The sequence below is a fragment of the Malurus melanocephalus genome, unplaced genomic scaffold (genome assembly GCF_030028575.1).
Source record: "Malurus melanocephalus ecotype Western Australia unplaced genomic scaffold, MMel_1.1 scaffold_68, whole genome shotgun sequence".
Lineage (NCBI taxonomy): Eukaryota > Metazoa > Chordata > Aves > Passeriformes > Maluridae > Malurus > Malurus melanocephalus.
The window spans coordinates 2,657,349-2,678,250 of NW_026623300.1; the positions used below are offsets into that span (position 1 = coordinate 2,657,349).

The 20,902-nt window shown below is 37.8% G+C and overlaps 1 protein-coding gene across 1 annotated transcript; it reads right to left on the reverse strand.

Moving 5' to 3' along the window:
- Positions 1–1,267: 1,267 nt before the first annotated feature.
- EIF4E (eukaryotic translation initiation factor 4E) lies at positions 1,268–20,865 on the reverse strand. Its single transcript, XM_057366571.1, has 8 exons — positions 20,728–20,865; positions 19,258–19,350; positions 12,220–12,326; positions 10,505–10,600; positions 8,629–8,692; positions 6,793–6,906; positions 4,149–4,288; positions 1,268–2,319 (listed from the first exon to the last, which is right to left on the reverse strand). The coding sequence occupies exons 1-8, from the start codon at positions 20,863–20,865 to the stop codon at positions 2,205–2,207; spliced, it is 867 nt and encodes a 288-aa protein (XP_057222554.1). The 3' UTR covers positions 1,268–2,204.
- Between the last annotated feature and the right edge of the window lie 37 nt (positions 20,866–20,902).

Genomic DNA, 20,902 nt, shown 5'->3' on the forward strand with positions numbered 1-20,902 from the left:
CRTGCTCCCARATTACACACACAGTCACCACTCAGGAAACTGATTCATCTTTTCATTCCCATGCATGCAAGCATCACTGATGAGTAGCTGAAGCYGTAGGCTGGCAAACAGACAYAGACTGCTATATTCTACTATCAATGGACCTATTAAACAAACCTGACTTACTCTGCACACCTGCCGAATCAGGACAGGCAACCAGTTACACAAGAATCYGTARAAACCAGCACACAAACAGCCTTAACAGCTCTCTCCATGTTCACCAGCWATCCTGGTTAATGACCAATACTGAAGGCATAGTATCTTTAGATATAGATGTCTACTCTAAGTGTTTTTATTAAACAGTCATAATAATGACCCAGACATTTTTGGCATAGTTTGATATGCTCCTTATGACACATTTCTCATCAAATGTGCAAGAAWATTGTTCAAGTCTATTTTAGCACACAGACACTTCAGAGCCTTTATCAGGCAAATTCAACTGAAGTTTCACTGCCAGTGACTAAACTTGCTTTAGTAAATTAYCACAAAGATCAAAACTCCAATAAAGCACCTGCCTTAACACTTAGCTGAAGAAAAGCTCTATAGCCCTGGCAAGATCTTTAAGTACATCACACATTTAAAGTAAGAAATTAGCAATTAAGCACTGATTTTGCTGCATGCTCTGCTTTAAAGGAGTGGAAAAAAAAAGCCTCTCATCTTTTGCTGAAATCAAGTGAACTCAATAACCCTCAAAATTTCTCCTCCATCCTATAAACCTCCAAGTTAACTTACAGCTCTCCTAAAGTAACTTTCAAACAATGAAACAAAACTTCAGCTAGTAAGACATATGTAATAGCAATCTAGATACTCATACTTTTATTTTGTAGCCATGTCTCTGGTTTGCTTTACTTGTACTTTATATAAGCATTATATCCTCAGAGGAGAATCACTCACTAAAGCACTTTTAGTGTAGGTCCTACCTGAAACTAAACAGCCTTCTGTGTASCCTTGAAATTCTTGGTTGGGCATAAAACAAAAGTCAAAAGAGAAACAACACAAACCATGATCAATTAGACCAACCACCAAGAAAGAACAGTAGCCACATTGATATAACTTCACTTTGATTTAGGATGCTATCTAATAGGTTTATTAAAAGTTTCAACAGATCATAGCTCCAGACTTTATCTTTCTTGGAAGACACTACATTAGAAGCCACAGTAGAGACTGCCTTGTCACAAGAGGTACAAATACTTGCTGTATAGATGGAGAAATAAAAGGACAAATCTAGTTGTCTAAAAGACAATTCACTGTACACATTTTATTTACAGTTTTGTACACTGTCTTAGTATGAATGGGACCGCTTTTCTACTTGAGCCGTTTTAACCAAAGCAAAAATAACCTAAGTAATACAAAGTGTTAAAATACAGCATAAGATACAAAAACAGACATACTATTTCTAGTAAGGAATGTAAATTATGGTGTTACATTAAAAAAAAAAATCCACATTTATGTTCAGGAAATCACACAAAAAGATCACTGATTTGACTGAAATGCATAAATCTGTAGCAAAGCTCTGATGTTACAAAAAAACCAAAAATTACCAAAGAATGCACAAAATTAATGTTTATTCCACCTTTGTCATATTCCCAGATTCTTCACCAAATGTTACATGAGCAAAAACAACTGAAATCAAAATATCACTAATGTTATCAAAYAGAGAAAACAAATAAATTAATCTAGCAGCCATCAGCATAGGTTACAGCAAAGATGATGCTGTATAAAAAAATTGCTAGAAAACTGTATGCACCATACTCTTTTCCAAACCAGCAAAATCTTACTGCATACAATGCAAATGTAAAACAGAGTAATTTCCTGCAGGTACAAGAAATGCAACTTCTTTTCTGAATACTGTGGATTAACAAATTATTTTTTTTGCTATTGTAATGTTTCTACCAAGCTATTACAGAGTGGGCCAGAAACACACTTAGATTTCGGGGGTGAAGTGTACTAAAATTCCGATTGGTAACGGTTACGGCCAAAATAGAAAAATTGAACACAGAAGTACAAGACAAAGGCGAATGAGACTTCTCACAAATCTTAGCAACATTTAGATGGAAATCAAATTTAAATGTAGTCCACTCTGCTTTTGAAGAGGCTTTGGTTCAGCTCCCAATCTCGATTGCTTGACGCAGTCTCCTATGAAAGAATACTCAGAAGGTGTCGTCTTAAACAACAAACCTATTTTTAGTGGTGGAGCCGCTCTTAGTAGCTGTGTCTGCATGGGACTGATAACCAATGACTATCTTTGGAGGAAGTCCTAATCTTTCCTTGTATACTCTCCTGGAGAGGGAAAAAAGATAGAACAATTTAAGCGAAGTCCTTAGGAAGGAATCAGCATCAGGACACCTGCTTTTAAGATCTATGGATGCCATAAAAAAGAGTTGCCTACTTAGAAACTATTTCTCAGACATAAATAAAGGACTTGAAAGATAATTTTTTTAGTGTATTGCATCTAAAACCCACTTCCAGTTTTGTAAAATGACTTACCATATACAATAAGACAAGCTCTTGCAAAAAAATAATGAACAGGCCTAAATAAATGTAGAATGCAGGGACTCTATATGGCATTTATGTGAGTATCATTAATACCTGAAAGCCATGTTTCCATATACAGAAAAGAAACAGCTATGGAGAAGTCATGGTTCACCACTCCAGAACTATTAGGATGATAACGTCACCTGAACCAAAGGAAACAGCAATTCCCTGGAACAGTCAGTTTTAATCACCATGCACATCTTGGTTGCAGAGAGTTAGTGTCTTTCCTTTACTACTGAGAGAAAGCACACCCCCACAGAATTGGTCGTGGTCACCTTACCCAACACAAGCTTTAAGAAAAACCAGCTTGGATCTTATGTGTTACGGGAAAGAAGCAGCAACATCTGCCTTAGGCACACACAGTGTGTGAGCACAGTGTGCTCCTTAGTAGAGAGTGATGCAAATCACCAATGGCCACTCCTGTCTGGAGTTAGGGTAATATGGGAGCCAGTGGGCAACACAACTTACCTTGGACCTTGTGTCAGTTTGCAAAAATCTTAACTTTTCCAAGTTCTCCAAAAGAGTCACCTTAACTCCTTAGTTAATGATTCATACCATTCTAAAAATGCTGTCTGATGCATTAGGTTTATTGCAATGCTCTGGTAGCAGAAGTGAGGTGAATATCATAGTTTTGCTTGTTATTAAACACCATTTAAGCCTGAAAATGACTGCGCAATAAAATTGTTAGTAGAAGGCAGACACAGATTCTTAAAGGCCCAAATAAGGCATGTGTCAAAAGAGCCATCAGGTACTGMAAGAATAAGGTGCTATGCCTGACAGTTCAACCTTGGCTCAAGACAGGTGCACTAAGCCAGGAAGATAAATRTTTTCACTGGTTTGCATAAGGTAATGGCCTACAATGACAAATTTAAAAGCAAGTTATTCCAAAGCATCAATACTACAGAATCCATTAAATACTTGTGTAATTAGTAGTTGGAATCGGGTAACTGTGTAAATAGTAACTGTGTAATTAGCAATACTTGCTAAGCAGTAGAGCATAACACGCATTTTCCATATAGCAGAGACACACACTAATCTGAGGTAACTACTGCTGCTTACTAGAAAAAAGAGTACAATATACTGTTACACAGGTTAAACAACCCACAAAACTCAGCATTGTTTTATCTGTACTTAAACAGGGGTAAACAGTAGGAAAGCACCTGTAGAGTTTCCCAGCATACTAGAGGTTTTTGTCTTTTTTCAAATTAAAGTACATCCTTGTGTGCTTAAGACTTGCAAGACCTTTACTCTCCTATTTGTGAGCACTACTTTCCTGGAAAGTATCAATGCTCTACCCTYACTGACACCCACCTTCACAAGCTAGCAGGCTGCAAAGACTGCACATWATCTACAGGTACTTACTACAATGCCTCATTGTGAAATAAGAATTTTTGCCAAGATTTGTGTATGGTGTCGTTTTTCATATGGGCATGTGTTAGTAACTACTTCGTACTGCTGCACTACTTTCACTGTAGTTTAGAAGTAAAGAAMTGAACACAAATTTGGCAGAGTTAATTAATCTTGGGATATAGCTCTGCACACACTTCAGTCAGGGTATTGATCACGTCACTTACCCTATATGYGTAACAGCGTCCCTGTTTTCACATTCAGTTGTCCATATTGCTATTTTATCACCCTTCGTTCTAACATTAACGACAGCACCACACACATCATCACTGTAGTCATCGAATGACTCCCCAATAAGGCACAGCAGCTGTAAAACAGAAAACAGTTCAGAGTCAGAATCCCGTTCTGCAGGCAAGCAGTGTACTCAAGGAGTGAGGGATACATTTTACTGCCTACAGCCACTTGCCATACAGCAATCATCTTCTGTTTACTGCAGCGACTTCTTGAAGTTCCAAATATTACAAGTGAACATAAGCTCAGTTGTAGTAAGGCATCTTCCTCCTATTCTGAATTTTCCTTTCCTCCTCCTCTCCCACTTGCTGCAAGTTCTGACACAGYTGATCATTTACACAAGTGCTGCTTTCACCCCATCCTCCCAATCCAAAACAAGTGAAGAATTAAAGCAATGTATTCTTCTTTCTACAGTACACTTACAACACATAAACCAATCTTAGTGTTTCCATCCATAATCTAGGAAGAAGCTCTTAAGGACAATTTGCACAACATCATCTACATAAAGTTGAACTTCARTGCTGGAAGTCTATCAATTCAGAGRTAAATCAGACTGCAGCCAGCTGAGAAGTGCAATTCAATGAAATGTTACTCTCTATCAACACAGGAAGCTTCAGCATTTCCACAAACTCTAAAGCAAGCATCAATCATCCTGAACAGTGTTTAATACAAGTGCACCACTGCAAGTGCACAACYAACACACAATTCCTCCTCCCAGTGAAACTTGGAATTGGCTGAGAACATCAGACTGAGCTGGGTCACAGCCCCATGCAACATGTTAACCGTAAAAGTGCTATTAAAATCTTCAGCTTACAACTTGTAAAACAAGCGATCCAGATATTCAAAAATGATGGTTTCTTGTGGTTGAGACAGATTCACCTAGACTATGCTGAATTAAAAAAAAMCCCAAACTTTCTGCACACTGAATCTATAAATGGACACTTGCTCACTTCTACAGTACATTAAATAAGCTGCTATTATATCAGTTTCCAAGAATCATTTATAACATTTGAAAACTCAACACATTTGCAACTTTTCCAACAAAGCAGGTGTTCCAGRCCCCATCACACCCACAAGGGCTGGCTTGCCCAAGGAAATACAAAAAGGACAAAGTGTGCTAATGAATAAATCAGGTATTACCTTACATGCTTCAAATGTTACACCCAACTGCAGGCTGCACACACTTGCTGAGCAGTTTGAGTCATAAAAGGTTAATATCAAACCACACACGAATATGAAAGATATTGACCAACTGCCTTAGTACACACACAAGCAAAGATGACTACCATGCTCAATAAACACTGATCAGGTACATTTTTCATGAGTGTTGCACAACAGGGGAAAAAGTCTTTTCAAATSAAGTTTAGATTACAGTTAAGATCATCATATTATAGTACAAATGCACTTCAAAGGAGAGTTCTTCTATTGTAGAAAACTGGTTGCATATAATTATGCAAATTAGAAGCGACAGGGTTGTTTTATGACACATATCACAGTCACCTGGGTATTTAGGCTCTGTGCCATTGCTCACTGCTATGCAATAAGCAGAGCCCTCTAGCCTTTAGTTGACACAGTCTATCTACACAGACATGGTTTCCAAGCCACACGTAATGGCTGTTAGGAGTCAGGACTCACATGCGTTAGGCCAGATCCTACTGCATATATGTTAATTTGCTCATGTGCAGTCATTCTGCCCAGTACAGTAATGCTCACAACACTCTTCAAATCACAACTACAGTGACTACAAAGATCCTGAAAGTTCTGGAATTTTGGACAACTCTGCTTTGATTCTGAAGGCCATTTCTCCCTTTCAAAGAGGTGCAATACTTCYTGCCTCTCACAAAAGCAAGGAAAAGAGATTTTGAGATTTGCCAAGACTGCTGTGCATCATTCTATCTGCAATCCATGTTCATAAATCCCAGATTGCACAAGACTGTTATAGGCTATATTCTGAGTCAGTTCCAAGACAACATAGTTGTATCTTTTTCTACAACACATTTACTGCAATCCMCAATCTCTAGAAATATATTTACCATTCAAGCCTACTCCAAAGAGATAATAACAATGGAAAAAAATATTCTATGGTGTATATATAGGATGAATGTACTATTATTGCCTATCCCAGCTTTAAGATAAATATAGAAAGAAAAAAAATCTTAAAGTCCGTTGTTCAACAAAGCCAAAACATGAAAACTATTCACTTTTTTAAAAAGTACTTTAAAAACAAATTGTTTTATCAACTGTTTTATCAGTTGAATCAGCAAGCTGCACTCAAGACGATCTATTATTTTCACAGTAGTCCAACAGCTGTTCTTTATKACATGGGAAAAGGTTTATCTGTCCTGCAGAACTCTCCCTGTTGCTGCCTGTTACAAGAAAGTATTAGACAGAATACACTACATTAAGGACCAGTATAGAAAAAACATGTTTCAAATACAGCCAGTCAAGAAAACCCTACCRTGCACTCTGCTGCCAAGAAGTTAGAAGCCTAGGGTAGCACAAAAAGATCAAACCAGTCAAATATCTTTTTACACAAACACAAGACTCTTCAGCTGCCCCTGGTGAGGCCATAGTGCTTACTGTCTCTAGCCAGAAGCGATCAAGGTCACTTCGTCTCTGCTGCTTGTTTAGTGTAATTAGCCATCGGCCTCCTCGCTTATTTTTTTCATCTTCCCACATGGGCTCAATCCCATCCTGCAAAGAAAGGCCACAAGTTAAATCAGACTCTATTTTTCCTGAAGAACCACAAAAAGGCCAGCGATAACTGAAAGGAGCAAGTTAAAAGTGTACAGTTTAAGATACATAGCAGAATGACCAATACCAGACTTGCAAAACAACTTATCAAGTGCACTCTAATGAATTTTTATTTCTACAGAAGCATCACAGACCAAGCAAGTCTTAGCTACATAGTATATTAAAAAAGCCCTGAGGCAACAGGCAAAGACAACCACCTGCTTTGCCCTGCATGAAACCAGAATGTAGCTGCTAATTTTATCTGGAGTCCTTATTTTAATGTCTTGCACTCAGTGCAAGATGGGCCAAGTGCTTCACTTAGGCATACAGATTATTTCACTGAAACAGACACCTTTGGCAGTCTCTCTCAATGACTTCCTTCACACACAAGGTGAAGATAAGAGGGTGTCATTGCCAGGGACAAAAACAAAAATTAAAAATCAACATACCCTTTCAAAGCAAGTTCTGATTCACATTTCACCAGTGGCCCTGCACTCAATTAAGTTATTCTGGATGTGCTGATAGAGCAGCCAGCTGCTACTACCGTATCAGCCAGCCATGCTGCACTTCAAAAAGTCATTCAAAAAGCAAGAAATTGTCTAGACAGAGGAATTCTGTTAAGAACTGCCCACGAAGAATTGCACTACAGAGTGGTGTCATCTCACTTTAAATATAACAYCCTCGCTGGCAGCTGCAGATCTTAAACTACTTCATCACCTTTAAGAGGCCCTCTTAAGAGGCCACAACTGAAGGACAACAGTAAGAGATTGCTCATAAGCCTGCAAAAGTTGCCAAGTCTATACCTGTTCCATTAAGTTATTACTGTTTGATGATAAGCAAACATAGAACAGATACAYGCACTTAAAACACAAATTTAGGATTCATGCAAAAAATACAAGCATCATCCATAGATATCCTAATCTCTGAAGGGCCAACATATTCTTAAAATTACAGTAAGGTTTTGCAGTCACCTAGAATACTATTACCTTCCCAAACCCAAGCATCACCTTTTTGCTACATAAAGCTGCTGGGTTTACAAACCACGTACACARTCTGCTGAGGAGCCCCATCCTGTGGCTATGTTTTATGAGCAAAGAAGGAACTAGGCACCAGTACTTAAGGTAATGTACCACCCCATCTGAGGCATGATTTCATGTACRCTTTCCAATCAGCATTTCTTGTTCACTAATTTGGACACTTCCTCAGYACATTCCAACTGTCCATGTTGGGTACCCTTTTCTATTTCATGCTTAATTAATACAGCATTTAACTAGCAGTGGAAAAATTAATAGGAGCATTGTGCATCTGGCTAGTAGTTCCCAGAAGAAATTATGCATAAGGAATACTGGAGAACATCTGCCTTCGGAGAACCTTTCACATTATAAAAATTTAAACTTAATTGTTTGCACAAACATCTCAAATGTAGAATGAAGACTAATACAGTAACAGATTAACATCTGTCCGTGACGTATATTAAAGCAAGTACTTGTAATCTCAGAAGTAGTGACAGCCTGAGTTGCAGACAGCACATGCTTGGGACTTCCTCAAAAAAATTAACACCATTATGACATTCCCAACTATGTCTCTAAATGTCTGAAGTGAAATATTTGGACAGTGTCGTGCTTAGTCAGGAAACCATCCATCAACATCCATAATGGAAGAAAAAAATGTTAGCAAGCCTACCTTAAAGAGTGAGTAGTCACAACCAGGCATTAAATTACTAGAGAGCTGGATATGGTTGTACAAACTATTGGAGGGGAAAAAAAAAGCAGGATTAGAAACTAAGCATCATTTTAAGGTACAATAYTTTTAATAATTTAAGACATATGACCAAACAAACCTCAAAAATTAAGGAGCATTAAAAGTTATTTCAGAAGCAACWGTATTTCTTAACTATCAGTTTGTAAAACCATCAGTTTTAAGATGTTCTAGGCTTAAAGCARCAAAACAGTAGGTATAGGAACCCCACAACTGTTTATAAACTCATTTCCAATGYTTCTTTTAAACCTCATTCTAAGGTTTAGAACTAAAAGTTGAAAGTTATTAGGAAAATAACTCACTTTCATGGCAATACGTTGTATGTTCATATGYATTCTATATATTTATGGAATAGGGATAATCGTTTATATTTCCAGGATTACTGTCACTGCAGAGGATGTCTTTTAGGAAAAATATTCAACTTTGCTATTTAATACAGTACTCTGTGTATGAATGCTGTAGGCCTGATAAGTTGAATTAAGGACTCACAAGGCAAAAACATGATAGCAAAACAAATTACTCAGAATTAAATTTACAACTGTGCATTTCAGAAAAACAATCGAAGTAGTGTACAGTGTCTCCTCAAGTAAGGAGATAGATGGCTTCCCCCCCCGCCATGGTTAGGTCAGACTTGAGAAAGAAGGCTGCACATATTACAGCAAGCTGTAGTCCAAGACTARCTAATATTCAGGCATAGTTCAGCAACAAAAAGAAAACTGATCACTGTGATATTCTAACTGAGAAATCAGGCACAGGAGTTTGTAACTCCAGTTACAAATGCACCAGTTTGCCTYTTAAAGTTTACCGTAACACTGAAATTTTCTCCCCAGAACAACACACCTATTTCCCACTCCAACCACAAAGAAGGTATAACTTCTCAGTTGCTGATAACTGATTTTACACCTTCACTGCAGACATCTACATGAAGCACTGCTTCTAATTACCAAGATTACCTTGGTTACAGAAACTCAAAAACCTATCCTTAACTAACTTGGACAGTGATCKTCAAACAGTTTAGCTACCCATTACATACTCTACCACTGCCAACTGAGTGAACCATAGTCCTATTACCACACTCAGACCCCATCTCTCTCCTTTCCTGATCACATCCAAAAAAAGGATGCAACAAAAACAAGAACCCCAGCACTCAACTAAGATCAAATATACAATGCTTTTTTTTCACCTTCAATTTCACAGCACTTGCATTTTCTCTGTTTCATCATTATGGCAGGCAAAATCTTGATTGAAGCAAGTGTTTGGAAAGCACAGGCCCACTTTCAAATGCTTTGTTATTGCTGTTGAAGTCTAACCATTCTCAAAGACCTTCAATTTTGAATGAAGGTCATTTCTTCTGTAACCTCTAATGAATTTCAAGGATGCCATCAATCTGCATGAATCTCAAGTACTATGCTCCAGATTCAGGCACTCTTGAACATGTGAAGTGAGCCAGCAGTCTGAGAATTTAATCAAGGAGCAAACTTTGGGGCCATGGAGATCAGTTGCCACCAGAATTGACAGGTTTGTATTACTATGAGATAGCTTCTGCACAAATTAAATGTTCTACATCTGTCATGTACACACGAATATAAGCAGTGTTGCAGTGTTACAGCAAGACAATATGCATTTAAAATATGAAAAATTTCTCATTCGCATTTTCTTCAATAGACTTCACATTCACTTTTGCAAATATTTCACACTACACCCCAGTTAATGGAGTATTTAATTTTTTTTTTCTGACTCTGACATAACCCTTGCCAACAAATCCCAGAATTATTGTACAGATCGAAAAATCTTTACTTACGCCCAAAAGTCTTCAACAGTATCAAACTTTGAGATAAGACGAAGATTTGCTTGCCAAGTTTTGCTCTTGTCATTTTTAAAAAACCAGAGTGCCCATCTAGGGAAAACAAAATAAAATAAAAAAATCTTGAAATTAACGTATATTAAACATGTAATTATTTGCATTGTTATGTTCAAAACTAGTTGCAAACCTTAAAATGTTATGAGCATGGAGGTCAGTTTTCATCAATGAGCCAAATGATCAATTCTTTATAGACCAACAATGTGCTTTGTGCTTCCATCACAAGAATTGTGGCAGACTTTTATCAATCCACTAGGTAAATATTTTAAATAGCTTTGGAATTCTTTTAAGACACTAAACCTCAGATATTTCTCCTTGCTATCACTGCTAAACTGCAATCCCCTACCACAAACAACTGATTAAGGTCTAAAACAACACCAACTATTCAAACTGGACTCCCTGGCCAGTAATTTCCTTGTAAAGGTTACATAAGCAAATTATATCATTCCAAAACTACGTATCACACGAAAGCTTCCCAAGCACTCACGTACTAGGAAAGCACAAATTTTAAAAGGGAAGCTGCATTAAGCTTACTAATGGCAACAATCTCAAATCCCTCAAATCCCCAGAGTTTTAAAATTAGCATATACAAAGGCTACATGAAAAAAATTAATCTCTACTGAGTACAAATATCAACACAAAATTGAATCTTTCACACAAAGATKCTCTTTTTGGATCTAAAAATCATTATTTACAGCAATTTGTAAATTTACAAAAATGCTGGAAGAAGATACCTAATGAAGTATTTAACCAAACAGTTGGGGTTTTTCTCCCACTCTGACYATTTCAGCAGTGTCAAATTCCTCACCTTAGCACTAGACTAGATTTATCTTCTCGCAGCAGAGACCTTTAAGTCACTAGTTGTCAATCTATTGTTTTGAGACCCTTCCTGACCTTTTAAACMTGACTTGAAAAGTTTATTCCTTTCCAGTAACAGCCTCACTTGCAAAGAAATGTCAGCACCAAATTAATCAAGGTGTTCAGAGGAAAGAAGGATGGAAGCTGACAAACAAGGAAAGTGGGATACATCCAGCACAGCACTACAGAGAAGCATGGTTTTTCACACTTGCTCAAAACCTAGAAAAGAGTAAAATCTAAAAGGTACCTGCCAATACTAAGTACTGAGCATTTCACCTTAACTCTTCAGCTGACTTGCAGAAAATTACTTCTTAGATGGTCTTTTTGAAGCTGTAAGAGGGCTTGTATTTTCCAGTAACTTTTAGCTATAATTTTAACTATAATTTTTTACCACAGGCACCTTAATTTMCACAAGTACAAGGCAGAATGCAAGGTTTTCCAGTTCTGCTGGGCAGCAGCTTCATCTCAATGTCAGCCTCTTAAAATTCACCAGGACAAAAGCAACAAAAGCTTTGCTTGCCTCCAGTTAAAAGCAAAGCCATGCTCTTTCCAGGTACATGGCTGCATTTTGAAAACTTGCAAAGATTTTCRGCTTCTGTAACTGCACTGTCTGAAAATACTCTGAATATTAACACCCGGATCAGATTTGCCTTACTCTGCAACTCCACTGCAAAAATCAAAAAAGAACCAAGAACTCTCAAAATACTGCTAGAAAGCGTAAGCTGAACAAGACCTGCAAAGCCACATGCATTTTTCTGTCCCTGGCAAAACTGCAACCATACTTCTGTATTATTTACCTGTTTTGTAGTGGATGTTTAATATACTGTTCAGGGCTGGCAACCTCCTGGCTAGGTGCGGGCTCAGTTTTCTCCTCTTCCGCMGGTTGGGGGTTGGGAGTGGTTTCCTGTTTGAAGAAAGGAGTAATTAAYACATTCCTTTTTAATTGTTACTGAACTAATTTAGTTCTTTGAAGCGACTTTGAGAAGGCTGAGGCTAAGAGTTCCTATAATTCATMTTGATTAGGGGCCCAAATCACATCATGGAAGCACAATTTTTACCCCTTTATTCATCAACATCTGAACAGCAGGAATTCACATTGCGCTGTTTAGTGATTGCTTCCTATGTAATTTGTTTCCAAAATGGTTTATTTTACATACTTTTCTAACTTTGAAACAGCTTTCAATCTTATTTCAGAATTACATTATATACATTATCTAAATTATGCACATCTAAAATAAATTCAGAGTAGTAATTTCAAAAGAAAAATTGTTTTTAATCAGCTTCTGACAAAACATCATTTGAAACAGATGTACAGGCCCTGTTAATTAGAAGAAATCTATTCATACAAGCAGGAGGTGAAACTACAATTCTCAGGTCTGAAATCAGTTACTGCAAGCAGCTAGAAGCCAAGCCAGTGCACAGTTATCTTTGCATTTGCAACAACATCATGAACCAAACAGCAGAATTTAAACACACATCAGTTCTCAAATTTCCAACTGAAATAAATGTACTTACTGCTTTAGTATGTATTAGATTGATTTCAAGTGTTRTTTTTTTCAACTTTCTAGAGCAACTCTAGAAATGTTATGTATACTTCAACACAAAGTAGCAAAATATATTCTCTTTGTGTGCAAATGCCCTCAGGCTTGTCATTCAGTTTGAGAAGTCACTGTGTCAGGTTTGAAATTCTAATGCCATTCCTTCAAACGAGGGAATACAAAGMTTTATTGTGAGGCCAAGTGTCCCTGCCAGTTACCACCATCTCTCTCCCTAATCTGCAACCCATGCTAGAATATCACAGAAACATGGACTGAGGACTGTTGCTCATTCCCTACAGCTAACACAAAAATGCCTAGACAGTTGACCCCACAAAAGAAAAAGCACTTCAGTAATATAAATAAAAGCTAACTACAGCAGACTATAGACATTTCTGAAAGTGGCAATATAAAATTAGTATTTCAAAATTAATTTAAACTTTGTGGTCTTAACAGAACAAATTAAATAGGAGTCAATTAAGTAATGTTAAATAATTTAATTAATGGAACAGTTTACTCCAGGCTTCCACATAAGTTCCACATCACACCAATGCTGTTGAAAAGTGGAATGGATTTGAAGTGATAACACTGTTCTATCTTTACAGACCCAGCTGGCAAACTCTTCTGAGAGCACCTAAAGATCTGTCTTAACAGGGATTTTCTTTTCATTATCAGTATATTTAGCATTATTAAGCATGGTAGTACGTTTTATATCAGAGAAGTTACTCTTTATACTTGAAAATAATCAAGTATGCTTTAATTTAACAGCCCACCTAGAAAAACACCTCTTTACATTTCAGAACACTCACATACACCTGCATTCACAGAAGATTCTGAAATGCCAAGATTTAACAGGAACACTTGGCCAGTGCTTTGATTTACACAGTACAATGTAATTCCCTTTACTCTTAATAAAATGAAATGCTTTCTGAGGATTCCCCAATGGGATCATCGCTAACAAACCCACAGAAGCACATTGTTGAACAATCTGTCATATCCCCGCCACTGTAATACTATAAAAAGCTAAGAAGACATTAAAAAAACTTAGTAAGTTCTTCAAATTCCACCTAGAATAAAATTTCTAGTATTGTCCCCACTAAAGTTGCTGGCATCATTCATCTTTAATCATGCACAACCATCCCATCTGAACGATTCCAGAGAGACAGACTGTGCACAAAAGCTGTAGAATTCACCAAGGAAGCACTGGAATATTTCCTCCATTATTCTCTGTATTATTCTACAAAAAAAGCCCTCAAGTACAGACAAATAAAATTTAAGTGTGGCCCCTTCAGGGACTTCGAACCATAAAACTCAGAAAAGTTACACGTGCAAACACAATAATTTTGTTGATATTCTGGAATAGGATTAGGTTTTGTCATTAAAGCTTGCTTTCATTCACAATACTCTGCAGTTGTTACATCTAATATTTACAACAGATTTACAAATGCTATTACACTAAGAATTTTGAAATCAAACAGACTAACAATTTCAGTTGAGAATTTCATGTTTGTTTAGTACCTAGCTTTTAACATCCAAAGAGCTAATCCCAAAGTCTCCCTGGTCATTCTTTCAGAAGTATCTTAACTATACAAAATTTAAGAATCAATACAAAGCCACTGAGCACATGCAGAGCTAAACTGTTTCATAACTTGTAACAAAAGACAACATTGGAAAYGATTAAGGTGGTATGTCAAGACAAAAAGAAAAATGTGATGAGCCTCAACACTTGGCTGGTACACTGATGGTCATCCTTCACACAACTGCATGAAATTCTATTTTTGGACAAACAGAAGACATTTCAGTTAGGCCACCACAATATCAAGTCCCTGTATGTATTCTGAAAGCTACACTTTCAAACTTGGACTAATCATAATTTCAATCTCCTGTCCAAAATAGAACRTGACAGCTCAACTCCAAGGCCCAGCTAACTATAACCTTGACCTAGGACTGTGCCACTCCCCTGAAAAACTAAGCCAGCCAGAACACTTTTTTTAAGCACCAGGCGGCCCCATCAAGGATAGCCACATGTCTAYACACCAGGTGTAAAGCTGGAAGCAGAAATCATTAAAAACCAGTTTTCTGGCTAGTCTCAGAAAGAAGGCTAAAGCAGAATGTTTTCACTTCCTTCTATTTCCCAAAGCTATTAAGAAAAACAAAAAAAGAACCATTTTAATTTTTGGCTGGTTAATCATTATCGGCTCCTATTTCCTTTCATCTTAACTTTATCTCACTATTCTGACTACCAAAATGAAATGTTCGTATACTAACTACTATTAGTCAAATAGGAAGTATGCAAGTTCATAAATTGGTATTTAAAGTTAATTTAAAGTCCTCATATCCAAAGAAATTACACAAGAAATTGCACAGAATTCTATTCTATAAATACTTCAGGGATTAATGTTATTGTCCACATTTTCACAATTCACAGCTTGAAACCTTGCAATTGCAACACTGTTAACCAAGGTCAGACTGACTCCACTAAAAGCTTCTGGAATACTTTATTTAAAATCCTTYGTAATAGTTTACTATTGCTCATAACTAATGCATTCTTTAACCTAAAATTTGCTTTACACTAAGTAACCATTGAGTTTGCTACTTTTAAAATATTAGTAATAAAAAGGGTAGTATTACCAGATGAACTGGAAAGCTTCATATGGCCAATCCCACTTCTCATACACAAGACAGCACATAATTAAGCGACATTTATTCCCTACCCACATGGTTTTTGATGTAGGAATCAGCTTGCAGAAGTCCAGGAAACATTTGCCTACTCAGCATTTAATGACTGTGTATCTGCAATTACTTGGATTCTGACACTGGCAGATTTAATTGGTGTTATTTACTCKTTCTCCACAGCACATAATGACCAACATATCAAAGCAAGGTGTGCATGTCACCAGGACAGGAAACAAAAAGCATTTACRGTAAAAACTGCTCCATCAAGTTTGTCCATTGAAGAGAACAAGCAGCTTGACTAGGTTTTACCAAGTGTTTTCAGATGCTGCCCAGACCACATTCATGTCATTAGCTGTCTACCGAAGTTGTTTAGCAAGTCCAGCTGGAGTGCAACAATTACTGCCCAAAAGAACATAACCTAGCACTGTTATGCACTTGTGGAGAAGGCTAAGAGAATTAATTAGTGGAAGAGGCTTTCCAAGTCTTCTTGCATTAAACCAATGTTGCATTTTAGGGTTTCCAACAAGAGAAGAAAAACTGCATGCCCCAGTTACCTGATGTCCAGGGAAAAAGCATTTCAACTATCTGCTAGTCCTTGTATTTCTTGTGGGTTAACAGCTACACWACAGCTAGGATAACAATTCCCAAGGCACAAAAATCAAGACCTATTTATTTCAAAATATTCTGGACATAAAGATTAAGGCCAACCAAAAGCAAGTRGTATGTCCTGGAAGAAAACAAAACTAGTGATGATTTGACACACAGCTCTGAGGAATGAATGCACAGTGGTAAAAATCATGTCGTACATATACTGGCAACTGTAAGAGAGGTACTAATAGTCACCTGTTACCAATTTAACAGTGTGCAGTACATTTCCAGACACCAGGACAGAGAAAATATTTCTATTTGTGACATAGCAAGGCCTGATATAGAGCAACTGTCCTAACTGTATCCAACATTATTTAGAACACCACAGATTTTTAGAAAAGCAACCACTAATAGAACACAAACATGAAACCTGATTTTAACTGAGTGACATCCCCTCAAACTACAACAGACGTGCAACACATGCACAGGAGAACATGAACAAATAAGTAAAAAAGTCTCAGTAAAAAAGTCGGACTTCCTCCATGGTCAAAGGTTTTCTAGGAAGTATCACCTCAGATTTAAAAGATACAAAGACTATTTACAGCCCTTTTCACTTGTGAAAAAATGGGTTATACACACTTGAAAACACCCATCAGATTTTCACCATTTAATTCACAAACTTCTAACTAGCATTACCAAATCAAATAACYTACAATGAATATCAAACCACTTCACTACCTTTGTGTTTTTTGTAGCTACCCAACCAAGTTGCCTTTGTGCTAATACCTCTCACTCAAGTCTGCATTCCACTGCTGCCTTTGCAACCGAACACAAAAACTGCCCATGGGATGAGTTTCCACTTCTAACATTCTATCAGTTCCAAACRGACAAGAAAACTTCCTGAAACTGCTGGGGAGAACAGTTTAGATTATTCAAAGAACAAAAAGCCTCTAGTCTCCCCAAACACTCCTACACAAAAGACCTCCACATTTTGCAAGTACACAGAGCCGCTAGTTTAACAAAGCACAGAATTTTATATCAGCTGAAAACTTATGACACATTCCATCTTCAGAATAGAATTTAAAACAACATCATAGAATGTATGAATGGTCAAGAGTTCAGTCTTCAAAGAAAAAGTACTGGATGTACTACTGGTATGTCCTGTGACTGCAAAAGATGTCATACATACAAACTTATCTGATGAGCAGCMCAGAGCACAAGAAAAACAGACCACTATAAAAGATCACTCAAACAACTACTCTGAACATTTGGAGGGGGAACCAAAAAAGGCATTTAAACAGTTACAACTTTTCTGCCTTACATCCACTATACAGGATCAAGGCCAACCAGCACTTCCAGGCAGCTAACAACACACTTGTGTTACACAGCACACACCTATACATCACACACTTACTACCTTCCTAACATGAAGGTTTTTTAAAGAGTAAGAGGTTTTAAACTTCTCGAAATGAGGACTACTGCAAGCTAATAAACAGCTTCTAAACTCAAGTTTAACCTTGACTATAGAATATTTCAAAAGTGAAAGACAAATTTGAGGAAAAAGTCATATTAATTCACGTTTAAAGTCTGCATTTTTCTTTCACAATGCAGGCACTCTACCAACATCCCTTACTTAATTCTCCCTTCTATCCCCTCAAAAGTTCAACTAATCTTTACARAGCTGCCAAAAGTGGCATACTTTCTCATCAAAATGTTTCCCATGYACCTCCACACCTGCAGAAAGTATCAGAAAATGCAACACAGCTGGGTTTCATATACTATTTTCGTGCATTTCTTTGAAATAAGCTTGGTATTTCATATACTGTGTGAAATGTAGTTATTCAAAATTGCTTCCAGTAAAGTGCTTCTCAAAAAATTTACAAGGTGTCCAACATATTCCTCTTGGAGGAAGTTCCTTACTCACTCAGAAATGTAATTTACAATTCAAAAGCTTATGATAGATATTCTCAATTATTAGACAGTACGAAAGACACATCTATCCCATATCATTTCAGAAAAATGCCATGAGCAAGCAACTCTGCTCACTATACTGCAGTTCAACACTGTACCGACTTCAAACAGAGCAGGTCACTGACTACTACCCAGCAACAGGAGCAAGTCTAAAGCTGAATTTAACTTATGTGCTGTCTACAAATAATACAAAACAAATATAATGCAGCCTACCTTGAATTTTAGGACCTACTATGAGCTTTCCAGAAYTTTAAGGCCCTACATGTTTGTAACCCCTTGAGAGAATAGTTTCATTTAAATAAAGTTTTGATTCCCACAAATGGATGACTACCTTCTTTAAAAAGCCTTTTCATATTACACGTAACTGAAATGTCACTGTCGTAACGCAAAAAAAGTTAAATTCACAAGAATTCCATTTATCACAATAACTGTCATTAAGCAAAAATATAAAAGAACCATGGCACCCATTCCCAATCTGCACAATGAAGGATCAAATCTATATACACCTAGAAGCTACAGGCTTAGTGCAGCTTCATTTTAGAGTCACTTTTGGTAAACTACTGTTTATTAAAGCATTACTACTGGTTTTGTTGTTAACTTTGTGGACTTTTGCACAGTATTAKCTGATCACATTTAATCCTCAACGGYTGTATGARCACTCTAACASGYGACATTTCTGCATATTCTCAAAAATTACTCTAGAATATTTTAAAGAGAAAAATCTAGGTACTACAAGAAAAACAGATAATCTGTCAGTGTTGCAAATGCTTTAGTCTTCCCCATAGTGGAGAAATAAACCACTGTGCAACTGGTCTGTATTTATTTAGAATAATCTTGCTTTTCTTAGCAACTTCAATGGGACTCTCTTCAGAACTCTAAACTCAGATTTCTGTATTTGTGAAGTCTGAAACATTTTTCAAGCCTCTTAGCAACACCTAAAATGTATGCTACTTTTGAAACCATAACACTAGGAACATCACAGATTTCAGAGAAGCCTATATTAAAAAAAACCAAAACCAACCCATACTCAGTTGTATTTTTATTTCCCAAGACACATTCTCTCACCAGGAAAGCATTACAGATGACACCTCTGCAAACCCAGGCCCAGATTTTGCAGGTGAGCAACAGGAAGGCCTCCCTATGAGCAAGAGGTAATCCCTAACCACACATGCAATTAAAYTGTTCAACTGCAAAGCACACAGTATTTCTGCAACACTGTGCATCTCTGACCTCAGTCATTACAAAAGCCTAACTTTAGGCTTAGGTAGGAGAAGTGAGCCACCTACAAGGACTATARACAAAAACTTTTTTATTTACTTCAATTTGATAATCAGCGAGCATAGGTTCTGGCTGACTCCTGAATGCAAATACACTGCAGCTACAGCAGAACATTCAACAACTGCATTAATTACTTAAACGGTTGTGAGTGTTGCCCCATCTTCCACTTTTAGTGCCTCAGCACAACAGCTCACGGTGAACTGGATCAGGAAAACAAATCTTGCTGGGACACAGCATGGCAAAACAACTTGTTCACTTTCAGCAACATCAGGGCCAGAGCTACCTCAATGTGCAGTTTAACACTGATGAACAATGGAGAAAATGGTGCTAARAAGRTTTCTGTGTCACAGCACACTGAAGAAACCTAAAAGGCCCAAGCCTTTAGCGTCATTGCAATTTCCAGGGACTGAAAGCATTGCCAATTGTTCATCACAATTCCTACTGAACTCTGCAGTCACCACAAAGCACTACGCTGACACAAAGCTCTCATCTTCAGATACCTGGGCAACAACTCAAAGATTGGCTTTTGGAGGAGAAAACAAGTGTTTAACACTGTGGCTGAAGAACATGGGAAGGGTGCTCCTGGTGGTCTGTCTTACATTCTTAATAACTCAGACTYTCCCTGTACACAACTGCTGCCAAGCAATTTATAATTGMTGACCAACTTCAATCTCTTCCTCACAGGTCAAAATATGGGGTTTGGTTCAAAGAAGAAAACCATTAAGAGAAAAATCAGTGTCCCTTACCCAAAAGGGCAAAACTAAACTTTATTTAAAACCACTGATAGTCAAACTTTTCCCACTTTGTTTAAATGTTACAAAGCCTTCCCAAATAGCATACTGGCTATTCACAGCTAGTAAGCATAGAAGTAGGAGACCAGCCCTCCCTAACTGTGTTTTCCTGAAACCCTAACACAGGGTCTTCTGCTCTCCTCTCCTCATGATACGCAATCATGTGGAATTAGAATAACAACAGTACTTGGATCACTTCCAGATGCTCCAGCTCATTATGGAAGTGCAGGCTGGGGCTACGTTTCTAAGACCGAGCATAATACCATGAACATAACTTATCACCTGGAAAAAAAAAAGAAGTACTCAATTATCATAACAGGTCGGAAAAAAACCCCGACAAACCCACGAATAAAAGATGACACAACCTGAAAAAGACAGTTTGGCTTGCCGAGACTCACCAGCCATGCTGTTGTCGCGGCGGCCCCAGCAGCGCATCTCTTGACTTACCGACCCTGCGCTCCCTCACCGCGGTGCCCCTCGCCGAGACCACCCGGCCACAGCGCGTCGGGAGCGCGGCCCTTCCCCGCTCCCGGAGGAGCCGCCCCTCGCTGCCCGGCTCGCCCCGGCGGCGGGAACCAACATGGCCACCCCCACCGCGCCACATGCGCCGGGCGGGCCGGGCGGCCGCCGGGGCCGCGGGC